General features: G+C 43.8%; 1 protein-coding gene across 2 annotated transcripts in view; it reads right to left on the reverse strand.

Moving 5' to 3' along the window:
* LOC138295976 (uncharacterized) overlaps nt 1-15156 on the reverse strand; it is a 567359-nt gene that overhangs the window by 85632 nt on the left and 466571 nt on the right. For both annotated transcript variants that reach the window (XM_069234664.1, XM_069234665.1), the window contains one exon: nt 9593-9721. In XM_069234664.1, the coding sequence (XP_069090765.1) occupies nt 9593-9721 (129 nt within the window). The remainder of the gene's footprint in view (nt 1-9592; nt 9722-15156) is intronic.

Genomic DNA, 15156 nt, shown 5'->3' on the forward strand with positions numbered 1-15156 from the left:
GATTTTTCTATACTGTATTCAATGTTCTTCAATCGTAAGCATATTCACAGTAGGGTACATTACTGAAAATTCCTTTTGTGGGAATCTATGAGTAAAGGCAAATGTAATCGTGTTCCATTTTTAGAACTGGCTTGAGTGTGCAGCTTTTGCAACACTTCATGTAATCAATAGAATAAGATCTTTGAGAAAGGAGCTTTTGCTCAGCCCACATGTTGATTCTCCTGAACACAGCATGTGATTCCGAATATGTTGAGTGTTTCCACCTGAAAGGACTGCTTGCATTGGAAGTTTTGTATTGTGATAGAACATATGGCAAATACAGCAGAACTAGGTTGGTTGTGGTGACAAGCCAAAGGTCAGAGCTATGGGCCTGATCTGTTTGTTAAGAAAATTCATGACAAGTCAGTAGAAATGGCATATGATAATTTAAGTGTTGATTAGTATTGCACTGTGTTAAAGTCTGTTGGCAGGTACTTTGTAACCTTAAATCTTACATTCCTTTAACAGACACAGATCTGGTGTTGCTTACCCACTTTGGCAAACTCTGTGGTTAGAACATTAGCAATGTGATAATCCTTGTTAAACCCACATAGGTAGGCCAGACAGGTGTGAAATTCCTTAATAATCCCTCTTAGATGGACTCTTGTAATAAAAAAAGATCATTAGATTTAAATATGTATATACATATACGTTCATAGATAGGCTTTGATCTGTTTTTCAGCATTTCTTCAAATACATGCAAAGCAATATGAATTTTAAAGATGATCAGATCATTGTGACATTTCAGTACATTTAAAGCAGGCCTATCTACTCCTTGATTTAAAATGCCATTTTCGACAGACATCACACTTCTAAAATGATCAGGCAAAACCTATGTCTTGGCAAGGTGTGGCATCCCCCACCCAGGGAAGATATACACCAAGGGCCAAATTTACAAAGATTTTGCATCAGGATTACAACACCTTTTTGACACAGACCCAGTGCAAAATCTATTTTGTTATTTACAAAGCAACACAAACGTTGAATTGAATTGCTTTGTAGCAAATAAAAAAGTACCACAAAACGCCAGGGTGGAGAATGGCCATTCCTGAGTGCCCACCCATGGATTCTGATGTAAGAGTTTTAAACATGGTTTTGCATCAAAATAGTGCATGTTTCTGAGGCTAGCATAACCGGGAGAAATATATTTATTTCTCCTTGTTACTTCCTCTTTGCATGTGTGCTGCATACAAACAGGAAAAAGCCTCCAAGGATATTTTTTGTGCAGGAAGGTAATCGTTCCTGTGAAAAAGCTATCCTGATCATAATGCACTCACGCTTGAACTATGGCGCAAGGGTGCCTGCATTCTGGTTTTTCTTTGAAAATATATGTAGTAGTTTGGACCTCTCACAGCGACCTCACTTGCTGTGCTCCGTGAAATACTTGTAAATTCAGGCCCAGGTTAGGCTGTAGACTGGGAGCTGCAGGTCCTTAAAACTGCAAGTATTGGCTCAGAGGAACTTATTTGTCTGGATATGTTAGGAAGCAATGATTCATAAATATATCAAATGCATCCTTGCAAAAAATAAGATCTTTAACCTAGTCTGCTGCCGTGGGAGTAGGACTCCTGGCCCAAAAAAATCACCATCCTCCATCCTCACTGAGCTAAAGCTCATCAGGGCGAGGCTGCCTTTAAATATCCCAGTAGTCTCACCTGGAGTAGGGGGTGGGGGAAAAGAGTCTAATTCATGTTACATCATTGCCCCAGTTCGACATAAATCTCTTCTTATACACCGCCACCCATGTAAATGACCGGCCAAGTGTTTTTAACACTTTATTTTTTGGCATTTTGTGAATAAAACATGTATACAACAATTTGTTCTCCTGTATTTTCTGAATAGTCACAGTACGTGCATGGCAAGAAATATCTAATCGGTAACATAGCTAAGCATCTATTTGCGACTTGTAATCATTTGGTCCTCATTCTTCAGGTCAGCAGGGTTGCTCTTTTTCAGGGTCAGGAGTGTCAGTGCCTACACAGAATATTTGTGTGCCGCTAAATAGTAAGTGTCTTAACTTTATACAACGTTACAATCAACAACCTCCTAACCGTGTCCTCTCGCTCTTCAGTCTCATCGAACAAGTGTAGTCAGAAATGTAGTGGTGCCGCAAACCCACCCGCCAGTGGCGGGGGCAGGGTAGTGGACCAGAGGAACCATACAGCAGGCCGACACCTTCCGTCCCAAGAGTCGCTTTGGTTCTCCACTCTTGGAACACCCAGCATTGCCCAGTCCTTCATGGGGGGGCACGGTCTATCTCAGGTAGTCATACGCTTATAACAGCACCCACTGTGCTCATCAGAGTCTCAACATCCGTCGCATCCCCTTCTGCCCTTTGCATCTCCCGGGTATCTAGCACTTCTGTCCACAAGGCCCTATGGGTCTGCATCGGACGTCTCTGGCTTCTTCCTTCAACAGCTCCCTTTCCTCAGCCCGCACACATCTAGTGACGTCTGCCACCCATGTGTCTAGTCGAGGTCCTATTGGTGATTTCAGGCCATGGTTGCCAACTTTTTGGCCAGCACCAACACCAGGTCTGCAAACCCCGACCCCACTTTCTTGGGTCCTGGGCTATGGAAGAGGCCCAGTAAGTAAACACTGAAGTTGTTGTCCAAGTTCTATTTAATGTCTGATTAATTCTCAAGACCACCTCGTCCCAGAATCCAGTAGGCTCTAGGAATCCCCAGGTCATGTGACTAAAGTCCAAGTCCATAGTCAGGCAGCAGTGGCAACCTTTGGGGTCCTCTACATAAATGGTCCTGATTCTGTGGGGGAAGATAGGTCCTATGTACGTAGTTTGAGGCATGTGTTGCGGGAAACCCTGCGTGGGTAGGCGAGTACCTTTCCCCATTCATTGTACAAGAGGTCCTTACCCAAGTCTGTCGACCAATAGGTCCTTAGGGTGTCCAATGGCTTCCCAATCATCTCATTCAGAGCCTTGTACAGCCATGTGACAAAATGGGTGCCTTCCCCTATTAAAAGCATGGTTTGAAGGACCACATGTGTGGGTAGTTCCGCGTCAGTGTCACTCCACAATTCTCTCAAGGCTCAGGCTAGTGCCTCATGCATGAGAAATTGACCCAGGGGAAGTGTAGTCTGTTCTATTAGATCACCAAAAGGTGTCAGTACTCCCAGCTGGGAGAAGTCACCCACTGTTAGAATCCCATCATCCAAAAAGGGGCCCATGTGCCTCGCTATGAAGAAGGCAAGACGATCACCATGCGGGAAGCCCACCAATGTGTTCCCAGGTGCATAGGGGGTGTATTGCCCATGCTTTTAGGCAATCTGCGTTAATTAGCAAGGGCCATGGACAAAAACGTGTCCAGTCTGGGTGTGAGAAGTGCTGGGCACAATAATTTGGCCATAAGCATACCTCGGTCGAACCCAGAGCCCAGAGGATGCATCTCGGTCAGGCCCACTCTGCTGAGCCACTTCAAGATCCACTGGAGCTGGGCTGCCAGAATGTACAGCTCACAACCCTTCTGCCGCACTTGGAAGGCAGAGGGTGGCCAATGCTACTCTCTGATGTCCCCCATCCCATATTAGCTCTCTAAGAAGCATATCCAACCATTTAACCACGTCACTGGAATCCTCACCAGGAGGTTTGTGAAGAAATAAAGAAGCATTGGGAGCAGGACCAGCTTAAAGAGGGAGATGCATGTTGTAATGGGGAGCTTGAGAGTTTGCCAAAGGTGACACAGGATCTTAGGGAACGGCATGCCTAACCAAATTTCCTTCTTCAAGGACTCCCAAGTCATGAGAGACCTGGACACTCAAATATTTGAAGGTATGAGGTGCCCATGTTACATCAGGCGGACAATTGGTGGTGCGGCAAGCGTCCTCTGACAACAGAAAAACGCAGGTCTTACTCCGGTTCAATCGAAGTCCTGAGAAACTGCAATTACCTACAACAGTTATAACACTCAGGGAATAGCCCCCTCGTCATCCCGTAGGCATATAAGCAGGTCATTTGCATACAGTGATATGACATGCGAGGTCCCCTCCATCATTATGACCCAGTCTTGTCCCTCCCAGCAAAACCTCTCCGCTAGTGGCTTGATGGCCATAGCAAATAAGAGGTGATAACGGACACCCCAGTCTGGTACACCTGTAAATTTCATAGGCATCTCAAATTGTGTGCTCCGACATAACTCTTGCCATCGGGTTTGTATACAGCAGTCTGACCAACCTCGACCAGGCAGTCCCCAACCCAATTTTGAGCACTGTGACCTCTAGATAGACCCACCGAACCATTTTGAATGCTTTCTCTAAATCTACTGACACAATTACTGCTGTTGGTTCAGGTGGCCGATTCCATGCATATAGGATTGAGTAAAGTCTGTGCAAGTTAAGCGAGGTATTGCTGGTGGGAATAAACCCATTCTGACCACTGTTTTTCAGGGCCTGCATATGAAATAGTAGCCTGGTGCCCAGTACATTGCTTAGTACTTTAACGTCGATATTTAGCATAGATAGTGGTCTGAAATCTTTTACTGTCATGTCTCTATGGGATGATTAAGGTAGAGGAATCACAAAGGCTTCTCTAGTTGTCACTGGGAGAATCCCTCTCTCGTAGGCCTCCGCATACATCTCAGTCAGTTTTGGTGCCAGGTTACCTATAAACCATTTGTAAAACTCAAGGGGAAGTCCTTCTGTACCCGGAGTTCTACCAGTCGTTAAGGTCTTAATGATGTTTCTGACCATCAACAGCTCCGACGTGCTTCCCTTCGTTGGGGAACATAGGGAAATGTAATAACCCCTGACAGCTTCATTAATGTGCAAAGGCGAGGATAACTCCGTCCCATCTGCTGCCATCAGGCTGGTCATAGGGGTACCTTTGGAGTCTTGGCGAATCAACCATGCCAATGATCTTCACACTCTCCTGTCTTCTTCGTGGACCCTTTTCAAATAAGATTTGTAGTCATGGTACTGGAGGCGCTCCACTTCCCCTTTTGTCCTGTTCTCTTGTCTTTTTAAAAATAATACTTTTTGTGGGAGCATCTGATGCACTGTGACCAGTCCGAGTGCCTTGAGTCGAGTCCGAGTTCCTTGAGTCAAGCAAGTGTAGAATAGTATTGTTGAATAAATTTAAAGTGCAACAATCTATGCCTGCTATTCAGCAAGCTCCCTTTTGTCTTTTAACAGCAGTACCTCCACTGTTAGCCTAACAAAGCCTGGCCCAGACTGTTTCCCAATTATCCGCAGCACTCTGTGATGTCCATGACACACTCAGTCATGCTGACGGTTGAGGCAAATATTAAACATTTATTCCAATTGATTTTGACACCGGAAAGACCACCAAATGTAATGATCTCAAGCAACATCTGGGAGGAGTTAGCCTCAAGGTTCCTCAGGGTCTCTCACATACAGTAAAATGTAATTCTCATACAGGGAATCTTAAGCCCTTGTGCAAGTGATTGGGATATCATACCACAGACTAATTTGGTAACAAGGTTGAATATAATCAAGAGATCCAAGACAGCAATGAAGTTTCCAGTACCATTCTCTTCATACCTGCCATTATGTAGGCCCACTTTAATGAACCAACAAGTTTCTCTATACATAGAGGAACACAGCAGCAGCTTTTATCTCAGGGTTTAGTTTCACTACAGTACTGAGAAATGTGTAACTTGTACATTGTAGTATAGCCCGACAAGAATTCTGCCTGGTTATTTATGACCAGTCCCGGAATATATGGAATAAGTCGATTGGCTAGGATTTTGGGTAGAATCTTAGGGCCTGATTTAGAAGTCAACGGACGGGCTACTCTGTCACAAAGGTGACGGATATCTTGTCCACCAAAATCTAAATCCCATAGGACATAATGGGATTTAGATTTCGAAGGATGGAATATCTGTCACCATTGCGATGGCGTAACCCATCCGCTGAGTTCTAAATCAGGCCCTTCGAGTCAGAGTTAAGGAGCAATAGCGGTTGGTACGACACAAGAGGGATCAGGTTTTCATGATGTCAAAAGAATAACAATTATTGTTTCTCTGAGCGACAGTGGAAAACCTCTACAATCATGTGCTACAGCCAACGTTCCAAAAATATGACGGCAAGGCCATCAATATATTCTCTATAAAAGTCTGCTGTTAGGCAGTTTGTGCCAGGTTCTCAGCCATTAGGCATGTCTCCCCTCACATTCTTCATTTTTTTTTCATTGTAATAGACAGCAATAATAGTTCGCTATCTGAATTTTTGAGCCATGCAAGCGTCAGCTTCTCAAAATACTGCAGTGCCTCATAATCATAGAAACCTAGCTAAGATGAGCATAATGTCTCATAACAGTCCCAACAGCAATTTAGAATGTTAGTAGAGTCATTGGCCCATATTTATACTTTTTGACGCAAAACTGCGTCAACGCAGTTTTGCGTCAAAAAAATTTGCGCCGGCTAACGCCATTCTGAAGCGCCATGCGGGCGCCATATTTATTGAATAACGTTAGCCGGCGTTAGCCGCCGGCGCCGTCTGGTGTGCGTTAAAAAAAACGACGTACACCAGGCAGCGTCGGCGTTGGGGGATATGGGGCTTGGGCGTCAAGAAATGGGGCAAGTCAGGTTGAGGCAATTTTTTCGCCTCAACCCGATTTGCGCCATTTTTTACGACTCCCAACCCCCATAGAAATAACTCCTGTCTTAGCAAAGACAAGAGTCATGCCCCCTTGCCCAATGGCCATGCCCAGGGGACTACTGTCCCCTGGGCATGGTCATTGGGCATAGTGGCATGTAGGGGGGCACAAATCAGGCCCCCCTATGCCACAAAATTTGTTTTTAAAAAAACTTACCTGAACTTACCTTAATGTCCCTGGGATGGGTCCCTCCAGCCTTGGGTGTCCTCCTGGGGTGGGCAAGGGTGACAGGGGGTGTCCCTGGGGGCATGGGAGGGCACCTCTGGGCTCCTTCAGAGCCCACAGGTCCCTTAACGTCTGCCTTTTGCAGGCGCAAAAAAACGGTGCAAAAGCGGCCGTACGTCATTTTTTTTGACCCGCCCACTCCCGGGCGTGATTTTTGCCCGGGAGTATAAATCCAACGCACATGCCTCAGAGTCGATTTTTTAGACGGGAACGCCTACCTTGCATATAATTAACGCAAAGTAGGTGTCCACGCTAAAAAATGACGCTAACTCCATGGACTTTGGAGCTAGACGCGTCTAACGCCAATGTATAAATATGGAGTTAGTTTTGCGTTGAAATTGCGTCAAAAAAAATGACGCAATTCCGGCGCAAACGGAGTATAAATATGCCCCATAATGTATACATCCATTCCTATACTCAATGGCAGTAACTACTCACTATGTCAAAAGCAGACCACAGCAACTTAGCTAGTGTGCCACTCACCCTCACAATAGGCCCTGACCACAGCATATTTGTCAAAATATTTGACCTCTTAGTCTGCCATATGCTTCAATTCAAATGCCTTGGCATAAATATCTAAGAGCACCTGACTTTTACCCGTAGCGTTGTGGAGCAACTCCAGCCTCTAGAGGTCCTGTTCACACTACCTCGGATAGAACTGAGAACCATGTATTGCTTAGCAATACATATACCATATGCTAAAGCTTAAACACCTCTCACAAAAAACTACTACTAGACCTAGCCAAAGTTGAAGCAAAAATAGTCAATAACTTTAGTTCTGCTCTCAGTCTTAAAAACTGCATCCAGGAGGGCCTTCAATGGGAATCACCACATACGGACACAATGTGCCTGTCATGGCAGTTTGAGGTCAAGACTAGGAGGGGAATGATCCAACAAAGTATGCAAGAATTTCAGACATTTCTATGCCCACACGGAGACATCTCTCAACCTGAACCAACAAACTATGTGGGAGTGCATACCATGCACTAACAAACAAAAATTATAGTCTGTCTCCAAGGAACTCCTGTGTCTCTACATGCCCACTAAACTACCATTAGTCATTATTTGATTAATTTTCCTAATTGAAGCAACCAGACCCTTAGTATAAGTCCCTGACCTGTTCATGTTGACTTCGAATACTGTACTGAAGTCCCCACCCCATATGACAGTACGAAGATCAAGACCCTGACATACTATTTATGGATCTGTATAGAACTGTGGGGGAATTGATGTGTGGCACATGAGTATTAAGAAGAGTAATATTCTGCCTCTGCATCCCCCACTCAAGAACACCCTGCAGGTACATCTCTTCAGGGTACCTCACCTCCCTCACCAATTCCAACTCCTAATTCATATCACTACTTCTATAGAAAGTGTACTATAGGAAGCAAATAGCCATTGATCTGCTCAAGTTTCATTCCATCCATAACAGCAAACAACACGGGGCAGTGGGTGCCCACTTTGGCCATTTTCTCTATAGCCCTGTAAGTGATGGCATTTCGCCTGATCCCATGTACAACCTCACTTGAAAACTGAGTGTGTTTCAGTGCAAGGCTGGTGGGCCTGTTGTTTAGTTTTCCATTCTCTCTTTTGGTAGGTCCTTTTTCAATTCTTATCTTTTTTTTCTTATTTTAAGCACATACTGCAGCTCCACAGACTGTGCGTCCTGGCTGCTCTCTTGCTGCACATTTCATCTGCAGTTTGCCACATCCAGCAAGACCACTTCATGTAAAGTGAATGGCCATATTGGAATAGTATTGTCCACAGTGTATCATTGTTTTACTGTTGAAAAACGGCCAACATGTTAAATCTAAATATTGCGGCCATGGTGGTTCATTAAAAAAATGATACACTGCATACAATACTGTTACAACACAGAAAGCCCACTGCTCTATTGAATTCCTTTTTTTGTAGGTGGCAGAACATTTTCTTTTTTCTACTTGTATTCTTTTAATTTAATTTATATGTACTTGCTCCTGTGTGTTTTACTTTGGATGGCTAAGTGTGTCTCTTTGTTCAAAGACCAGAAATCCATGAACTGTAGTGATTTGTTTAATCATATTATTTTGTGTGTTCAAGTATTGTTTTGGAGTGGCAGTTGCTTTTTCTTCTGTTTTCTTTTTATAAACATTACAAAGTGAAAACAGATACTTTTTTATTATTTAAATTTATTGTGCATGTACTTGCTTCACTGTGTGTTTTAGTGTGGATGGGTAAGTCTATTTGTTCATGAATAAGTCAATTAGTCGATGAACAGATGCATGAGTGCAAGTATGGGCGATAGGGAGCACGTTTGATGACTGGGAGAAAGCTCTACTCACCAGTGAAAAAAGAGACCCTTTCACCTATATGACAGGCCTTTTCACTCATAAGCCAGACTTTTTGCCTTGCCCTTGCTTGTTTTCAGTGCACAGTTTTCATAAAATATATGCATCTGTCTCCTTGATCAAACGTGAGAACTGTATGAACATACCAGATGATATGAGAAAGTGAGAAGAACAAATGAAGAGAGAAACATTAAGTCAGATAAAAACAATGTCTGGTTACAATCAGTTTATCACATTACAGCAGAAAATAATGCTGGACTGACGGGATCACACCTTGGAGACAGGATACGAGAAACATTATCAAACACTGTGGATTTTTCATCGATCATTCAACAAATATCAGTGGCTAAAGGACAATCATGCTACACACCTGGATGTTCTCTGAAAGGCTCAGGTTCTCAATAATACACGCAGTGTGGCTCACTATCACCTTGTTGGTATTCTGAGTTTGTAACAGAGCCTCCAGGCTCTCCAGTACCTCTTCACACATGAGTGCTGTCTGAAATACATAGAAATAAACTCATGAGCTCAAGCAGAGATTGAACCTGTTGTAACAGAAAGATGATAGTATTACATTTTATCAGTGATGCTTTGTAACATATGATCCTACGCAGGGCCTACTATAATAAGACCAAACTGGTCTAGCTGTTAATGTTAAGTGAGTGAAATATGTGGAAGGTAAAGGTTGGTTTCTGCACACAAACTGGGAATGCAGGATTTTGCGGAATTATCATGCATGCAGAATACAAGATCTATTGTTGCTATTAGGGCATTAGACATCCAATGACTCTGCAATTCATTGTCCTTGGTATTCCCAATGATGTCGACCTATCTAAGCTCCTTCAGGTACATATCTGCCAAACAAGGTATAGCATGAGAGTGGAAACCAAGTTTATCTGATGCAGACAAGGTAGCAAAGCAGGATGGATCTGTGCATGGCAGCCGAACAGGTGCTGTATGACAGCAGGGCTGGCCAAATAAATTTTTGAAATGCGGACTTGTAGATCAAACGCGATGCCTTGTATCTGAGACTGTACATCTAAAAGAAAATGGGAACAGGACCTTATTCACTGAGTAATTCCTCATTTCTTAGGGGACTCTGGGACACAACTCGTAATAGACCCGACATTTCCTGCCCCTGGAGTAACTCCTGATAGGAGTTTCTTGGACCACCCATAATGAGTGCCTCCAAGATAGAACAGATCAGCTCAACAGTAGTGATTTGTTTAATTATATTGGTTTGTGTGTGCAAGTATTCTTTTTGAGTGGAGGTTGCTTAGAGATGTTACATTTTCTTCTTAACTTTACAAAGTGAAAACAGATACATATGTGCAGAAACCAGGAGTCCTCTAGCTTCATAAAAAATCCACAAATCAGTATCGTATTGAAAGAAAAGGTCTGTAATATCTGCCAAATGACATCATCAGAAAGGAGGAAACTTTCTAGGTAGAGCATGCATCCATTAGTCAGAGAACCCTCTGCTCTTCACTGACTAGCTGGCTACAACCTCCGTCAGCCTGCTGAAAAAAGGATATGGCTTTTAGAGCTTTGAGACTCTTCTGAGAGAGATGCTTGAAAGAGGCTCCTCAGAAGCTCTTGTCCACCCATCAAAATTACGCACCAGTTCCTGGACACCACAAGCAGGAGTCTGAAGACCCTCTCCTCATGAGGCGTGCTTTCAATCTTTTAACTCGTTGTCTGTCCAAACTAAGGCTAGCGGAGGAGGAGGACTTTTTCATCCAGCCTTCTTACTAGTGTACCTCATTCATCTTGCTCTCTGAGACCTTATAAAAGATTGCACAACTATTTTACATGTGGGTTTAACATACCTCCGACTCCACATTTGAAGGGTTTGGTCAGAGAATAGTACAGCTGTATGAAGTTCTTAGAGGACAATACCTTTTCTTTTTTTTAAAAGTCTTTGATGTTCAATAAGTAGTAAAACGACTCCGTTGTGTCTATGCAACATTAGGAGACTGCACACATATCTCTTCAGGCTGCCTTTCAGGGGTTAGTAGTTGAATTTCGAATTTGATCGTCCTCTGCTGCTTCTTTCCAAGACCAATAAAAATGGGTAATTCAGATTGTAAAATTTGCTTACACAAAGGCAGCAGACCTGTCTGCTGCAATCCAGCTTAACAACGCCAACAAGGAATTTACATCCTTTAATGCTAATCATCAGCTTCTCTAGGGGCAAGTGACTGTCTAAACTAGAGACGGCACTACTCTGCACCTTGGCATCAATGTGTGTCACCGGCCACTAACCAATGGCATTCAGGTGCCTGGGTTGGCAATCCAGGAAGGGCTCAGACATTACTGACACTGCACTTGCATGACCCAGCAAGTCAACGCCGTCTCATCCTCCTGCTGCAACATCTATCAAAGAAGTTGGTGAGGCGTGGCTCCTGTTTAACCCTAAAGTCATTTACACGTGTACTACCAAATGCCACATTAATTCTGTTTATTGTTCACAATTTAATACATGCAAAATCTGCTGAATGATGGGAGCCACTCTGGTAACTACTACTGAAGTGAGACTCTTTAAATTCGCAAGACCCAAAATTAAATTTGAGCAAAATATTTACTGTGGCTCAAATTATGACTTTCTATCACCTTACAGCCAACGGCTAAGTTATGGGTACTGTTCTGAACAAGCACAGAAGAGTTGTTGGTGTTTTTATTTCAACAATTGCACATAGAAGAGATTGTGCTGTATTGTAAGTAAAAACATTATAACAAGAGTATACAGAAGTATATGACTACAACAGTTAGTATACAATGTGTAAGAACCCCCTTCAGAGGGCTATTGGGCATGCAGGGGCTACTGGGCCCAACTGTGGTGGTTGAGGCCTTTTACTCTTGATGTCTTGGGGCCTGACCTACTATTGATCCTAAGCAACTGGGCCAAGTACCCTTTCTGCACTTGACTCTCAGCGGTACCTGTGGATGAGAAGTCAAAGGATCCCTCTGGGAAGAAGGTTAGATACAGGTAAGGGAACACAACTCATAACTCTAAGTGCACACAGTACAAACAATAAATCATTGTCCAGTCCAATATTTACTTTTATAAGAAAAATAAGTGTTTTATTTCTAACAAAACCTTCAATGGGATAACAACATTAAAGCAATAAAACAATTCCCTTGAGGTCAAGCTGTAGTAGTTAGGCAAATCCTTGTCCCACCCACCTCCTTATAACGTGGTGCAGGTTATTCAACATTCACTTGTGGCTGCATCCAGGGAGTGCTTGTTAATAGGCTGTACTCAAGAGTTCAACTTTGACTCATCAAGGATTAATCAAAATTGTCTATGGCACCGCAGCACCCTTATCAGAGAGTTACCTAGGGCCCCACAGGCCCAATCATATTCTTACCTGCTGCAGCATTATGGAAACATTCAGTGGTGCAGTGAGTGCCATCTCTCTTGGCAATCACAAGTTTTGAACCTGTTCGGCAAAGCCAGACTGCCTGCGGTTCACGCAGCAGCACCCAGCAGGCGCAAGTTCTCTCCCTCGAGCTGTGCTGCTGGCTTGTCCCAGTGTTCAAAGTTCCTCCAGCGCCTTGAAGGTGAAGTATGTCACTCTCCCCTCTCGGTGGTGGGATTACATCCTCCGGCTCCTGACTGGAGCCCAGTGAGAGAGCAATGTCCCAGGTGGTGTCCTTCACGTTCCTCGGGGAATCAGTGAGGTGCAGGCCTTAGTGTGCAGACTTGAACTCCAGGTCACAGTCACAATCTTCTGTACGGGTAACCACCGGAACTTCTAGAAATGTGAATACCCATAGCCCCTTCTGGCATAAGGGGTTGCAGTGATACTCTCCACTGAGGCTCGGATGCCTCCGCTAGATGCAACCCCACTAGGATGGGCCCTTCTGGAAGGAGATAGCAAGCCATTACCGCCATAATCAACTGTTTTCCCTGCTCAGTTTAAAGGTCTGTTTTGTCTGCTTAGTTCTTCAGGGCTTTGGTTTGAGTCAACTCGTACCCACTTGGTAGGTACTGCTTATGTATCTGTTCTTAAAGTAATGAACCTGCTGTTAGGAATAACTATTATAAGAACAAATTACTTACTTTGGATAACACTCTGGTTGAAACCTTATCTAACTGCAGATTCTTCTCTGCTCTCCAGCTTTCCTGTTTTGTGGAGTGAACATCTGCACATTCCATAAAGGTCCTGAGACAGGATTCTGTACATTGTCCCCTGCAGTTTGCCTCTGTGGATCATTATGCCAGGGCAATGAAAAGAACAAAGCTGAAACTGATGTCAGTGTGCAGGGATGGCACCTGTATATGGCTCCTCTCTGTTACTTCCAGGGCCATGGGGTGTGGCCGTGGAACCTTTTGATGCCAACTGGAGGAACGAAGGAGCTATTGCTTGAAAGTCTCAGGCTCCAATCTAATGCCTGTGACTTGGAGGCTGATGCAACCTTTCCACTGGCAGTCTAGGGGGAAGAGTATTCCCCCACCAGGCTGCCCTAATAGATCATGAATAGGACACTGATTACATGGAATATTTGGGGTTTAAATAATTGCACTAAATGCTACTGTGTGCACTGTTATCTGTGCAGATATAAGGTGCAGGTGGCACTCATCCAGGAGACCCACCTGTTGAGGCGTTGTGCCTGGGCAAAAGACTGTAGGGACACATGTTTGAAGCTGCATATTCTAATTATGCCGAAAGGGTGGTCATGTAGATAGCAAAGGAGACCCTTTCTTACAAAAGGAGGTCCATCTTGACCCTCAGGGGCACTATGTCATTGTGGCGGGGAAACTGGATTGTTACGAAACCTGCACTGTGAACTCTTTCATAGATGACAAGGGCTTTTATCCTGCGGTGCTAAAATTAGTAGCCCCATACATACATATGCAACTCATGTGGATGGGGGATTTTAATTGCATTCTCAGTTGGAAGCTGGGCAACGCTTCCCCAGACAAGGACATAAGCCCCACATGGAGACATTCCCAGGAAGTGCGGGCGGGGTGGGATGTTGGGGTATTAGAGAGCCTTACCTTGTTGGAAGTCTGACAACATCATCACCTGACTTAAAGTGGCTACTCTTTTTATTCCCCTGTACATGGTGTACAGAGCAGGCTGATATAGTGTCGGGCAGACAGATGACCTGGTGCGCTCCACTGCAAGGCAAGGTGGATCCTAGAAGGACATGGTGACCAGACACATCCATTCAGCTGGACATGGTGTCTCTTCTGTTGGGGTGCTCTTCAGGTTCAGGCACCTTCCCAACCAGGCACTGAATGAGTGACAAACCTACCAATGAATATACTAATGGCTATTGCAATGTGTCTATATTAATTGCCTTGTTATATTTTCGAGTTGATGGATGTTTACAAAATTTTTTTATACTATATCGTTTATGGCGCATATAATTTGTATGAACTCCAATACTTTTATAGTATAATATTTAATATGGTGTTGTGGGTATATAAAAAGATGCTCTTATTTGCACACTGTGCTTCCTTTTTTTACTGTGAGAAGTACCTTTAAATAAAACTGTTTCTTTCAACAGGTTTACATCCACAATTTGCATGCAAAAAATCTCAACCTGTTGTATCCCTTAAACTCCGGCATGAAAAACTGACCTTCCATGCACTTATGTTTTTCACATTGACCTCTGCTTCGTTCTACCTACCTTCTTTCCCCATCATCTGTGTACAAGTTACTCTAAAATTCTCATAACTATGGGCCAGATGTAGCAAGCCGTTTGCATGTCGCCAACTGCGAAAAACGCAGTTTGCGCCATGCAAACGGCCTCCCGAGATGCTCATTCCCAAATTGCGAGTCGGTACCGACTCGCACTTTGGGAATGCGACTCGCAAATAGGAAGGGGTGTTCCCTTCCTATTTGTGACTCACATCGAAATTCAGACTTACTTTGTGACTGTGAATGCGGTCGCAAAGCAACTCGCAGTTACCACCAGTGT

Source organism: Pleurodeles waltl, chromosome 5, assembly GCF_031143425.1.
Source record: "Pleurodeles waltl isolate 20211129_DDA chromosome 5, aPleWal1.hap1.20221129, whole genome shotgun sequence".
In the NCBI taxonomy this organism is placed as follows: Eukaryota; Metazoa; Chordata; class Amphibia; order Caudata; family Salamandridae; genus Pleurodeles; species Pleurodeles waltl.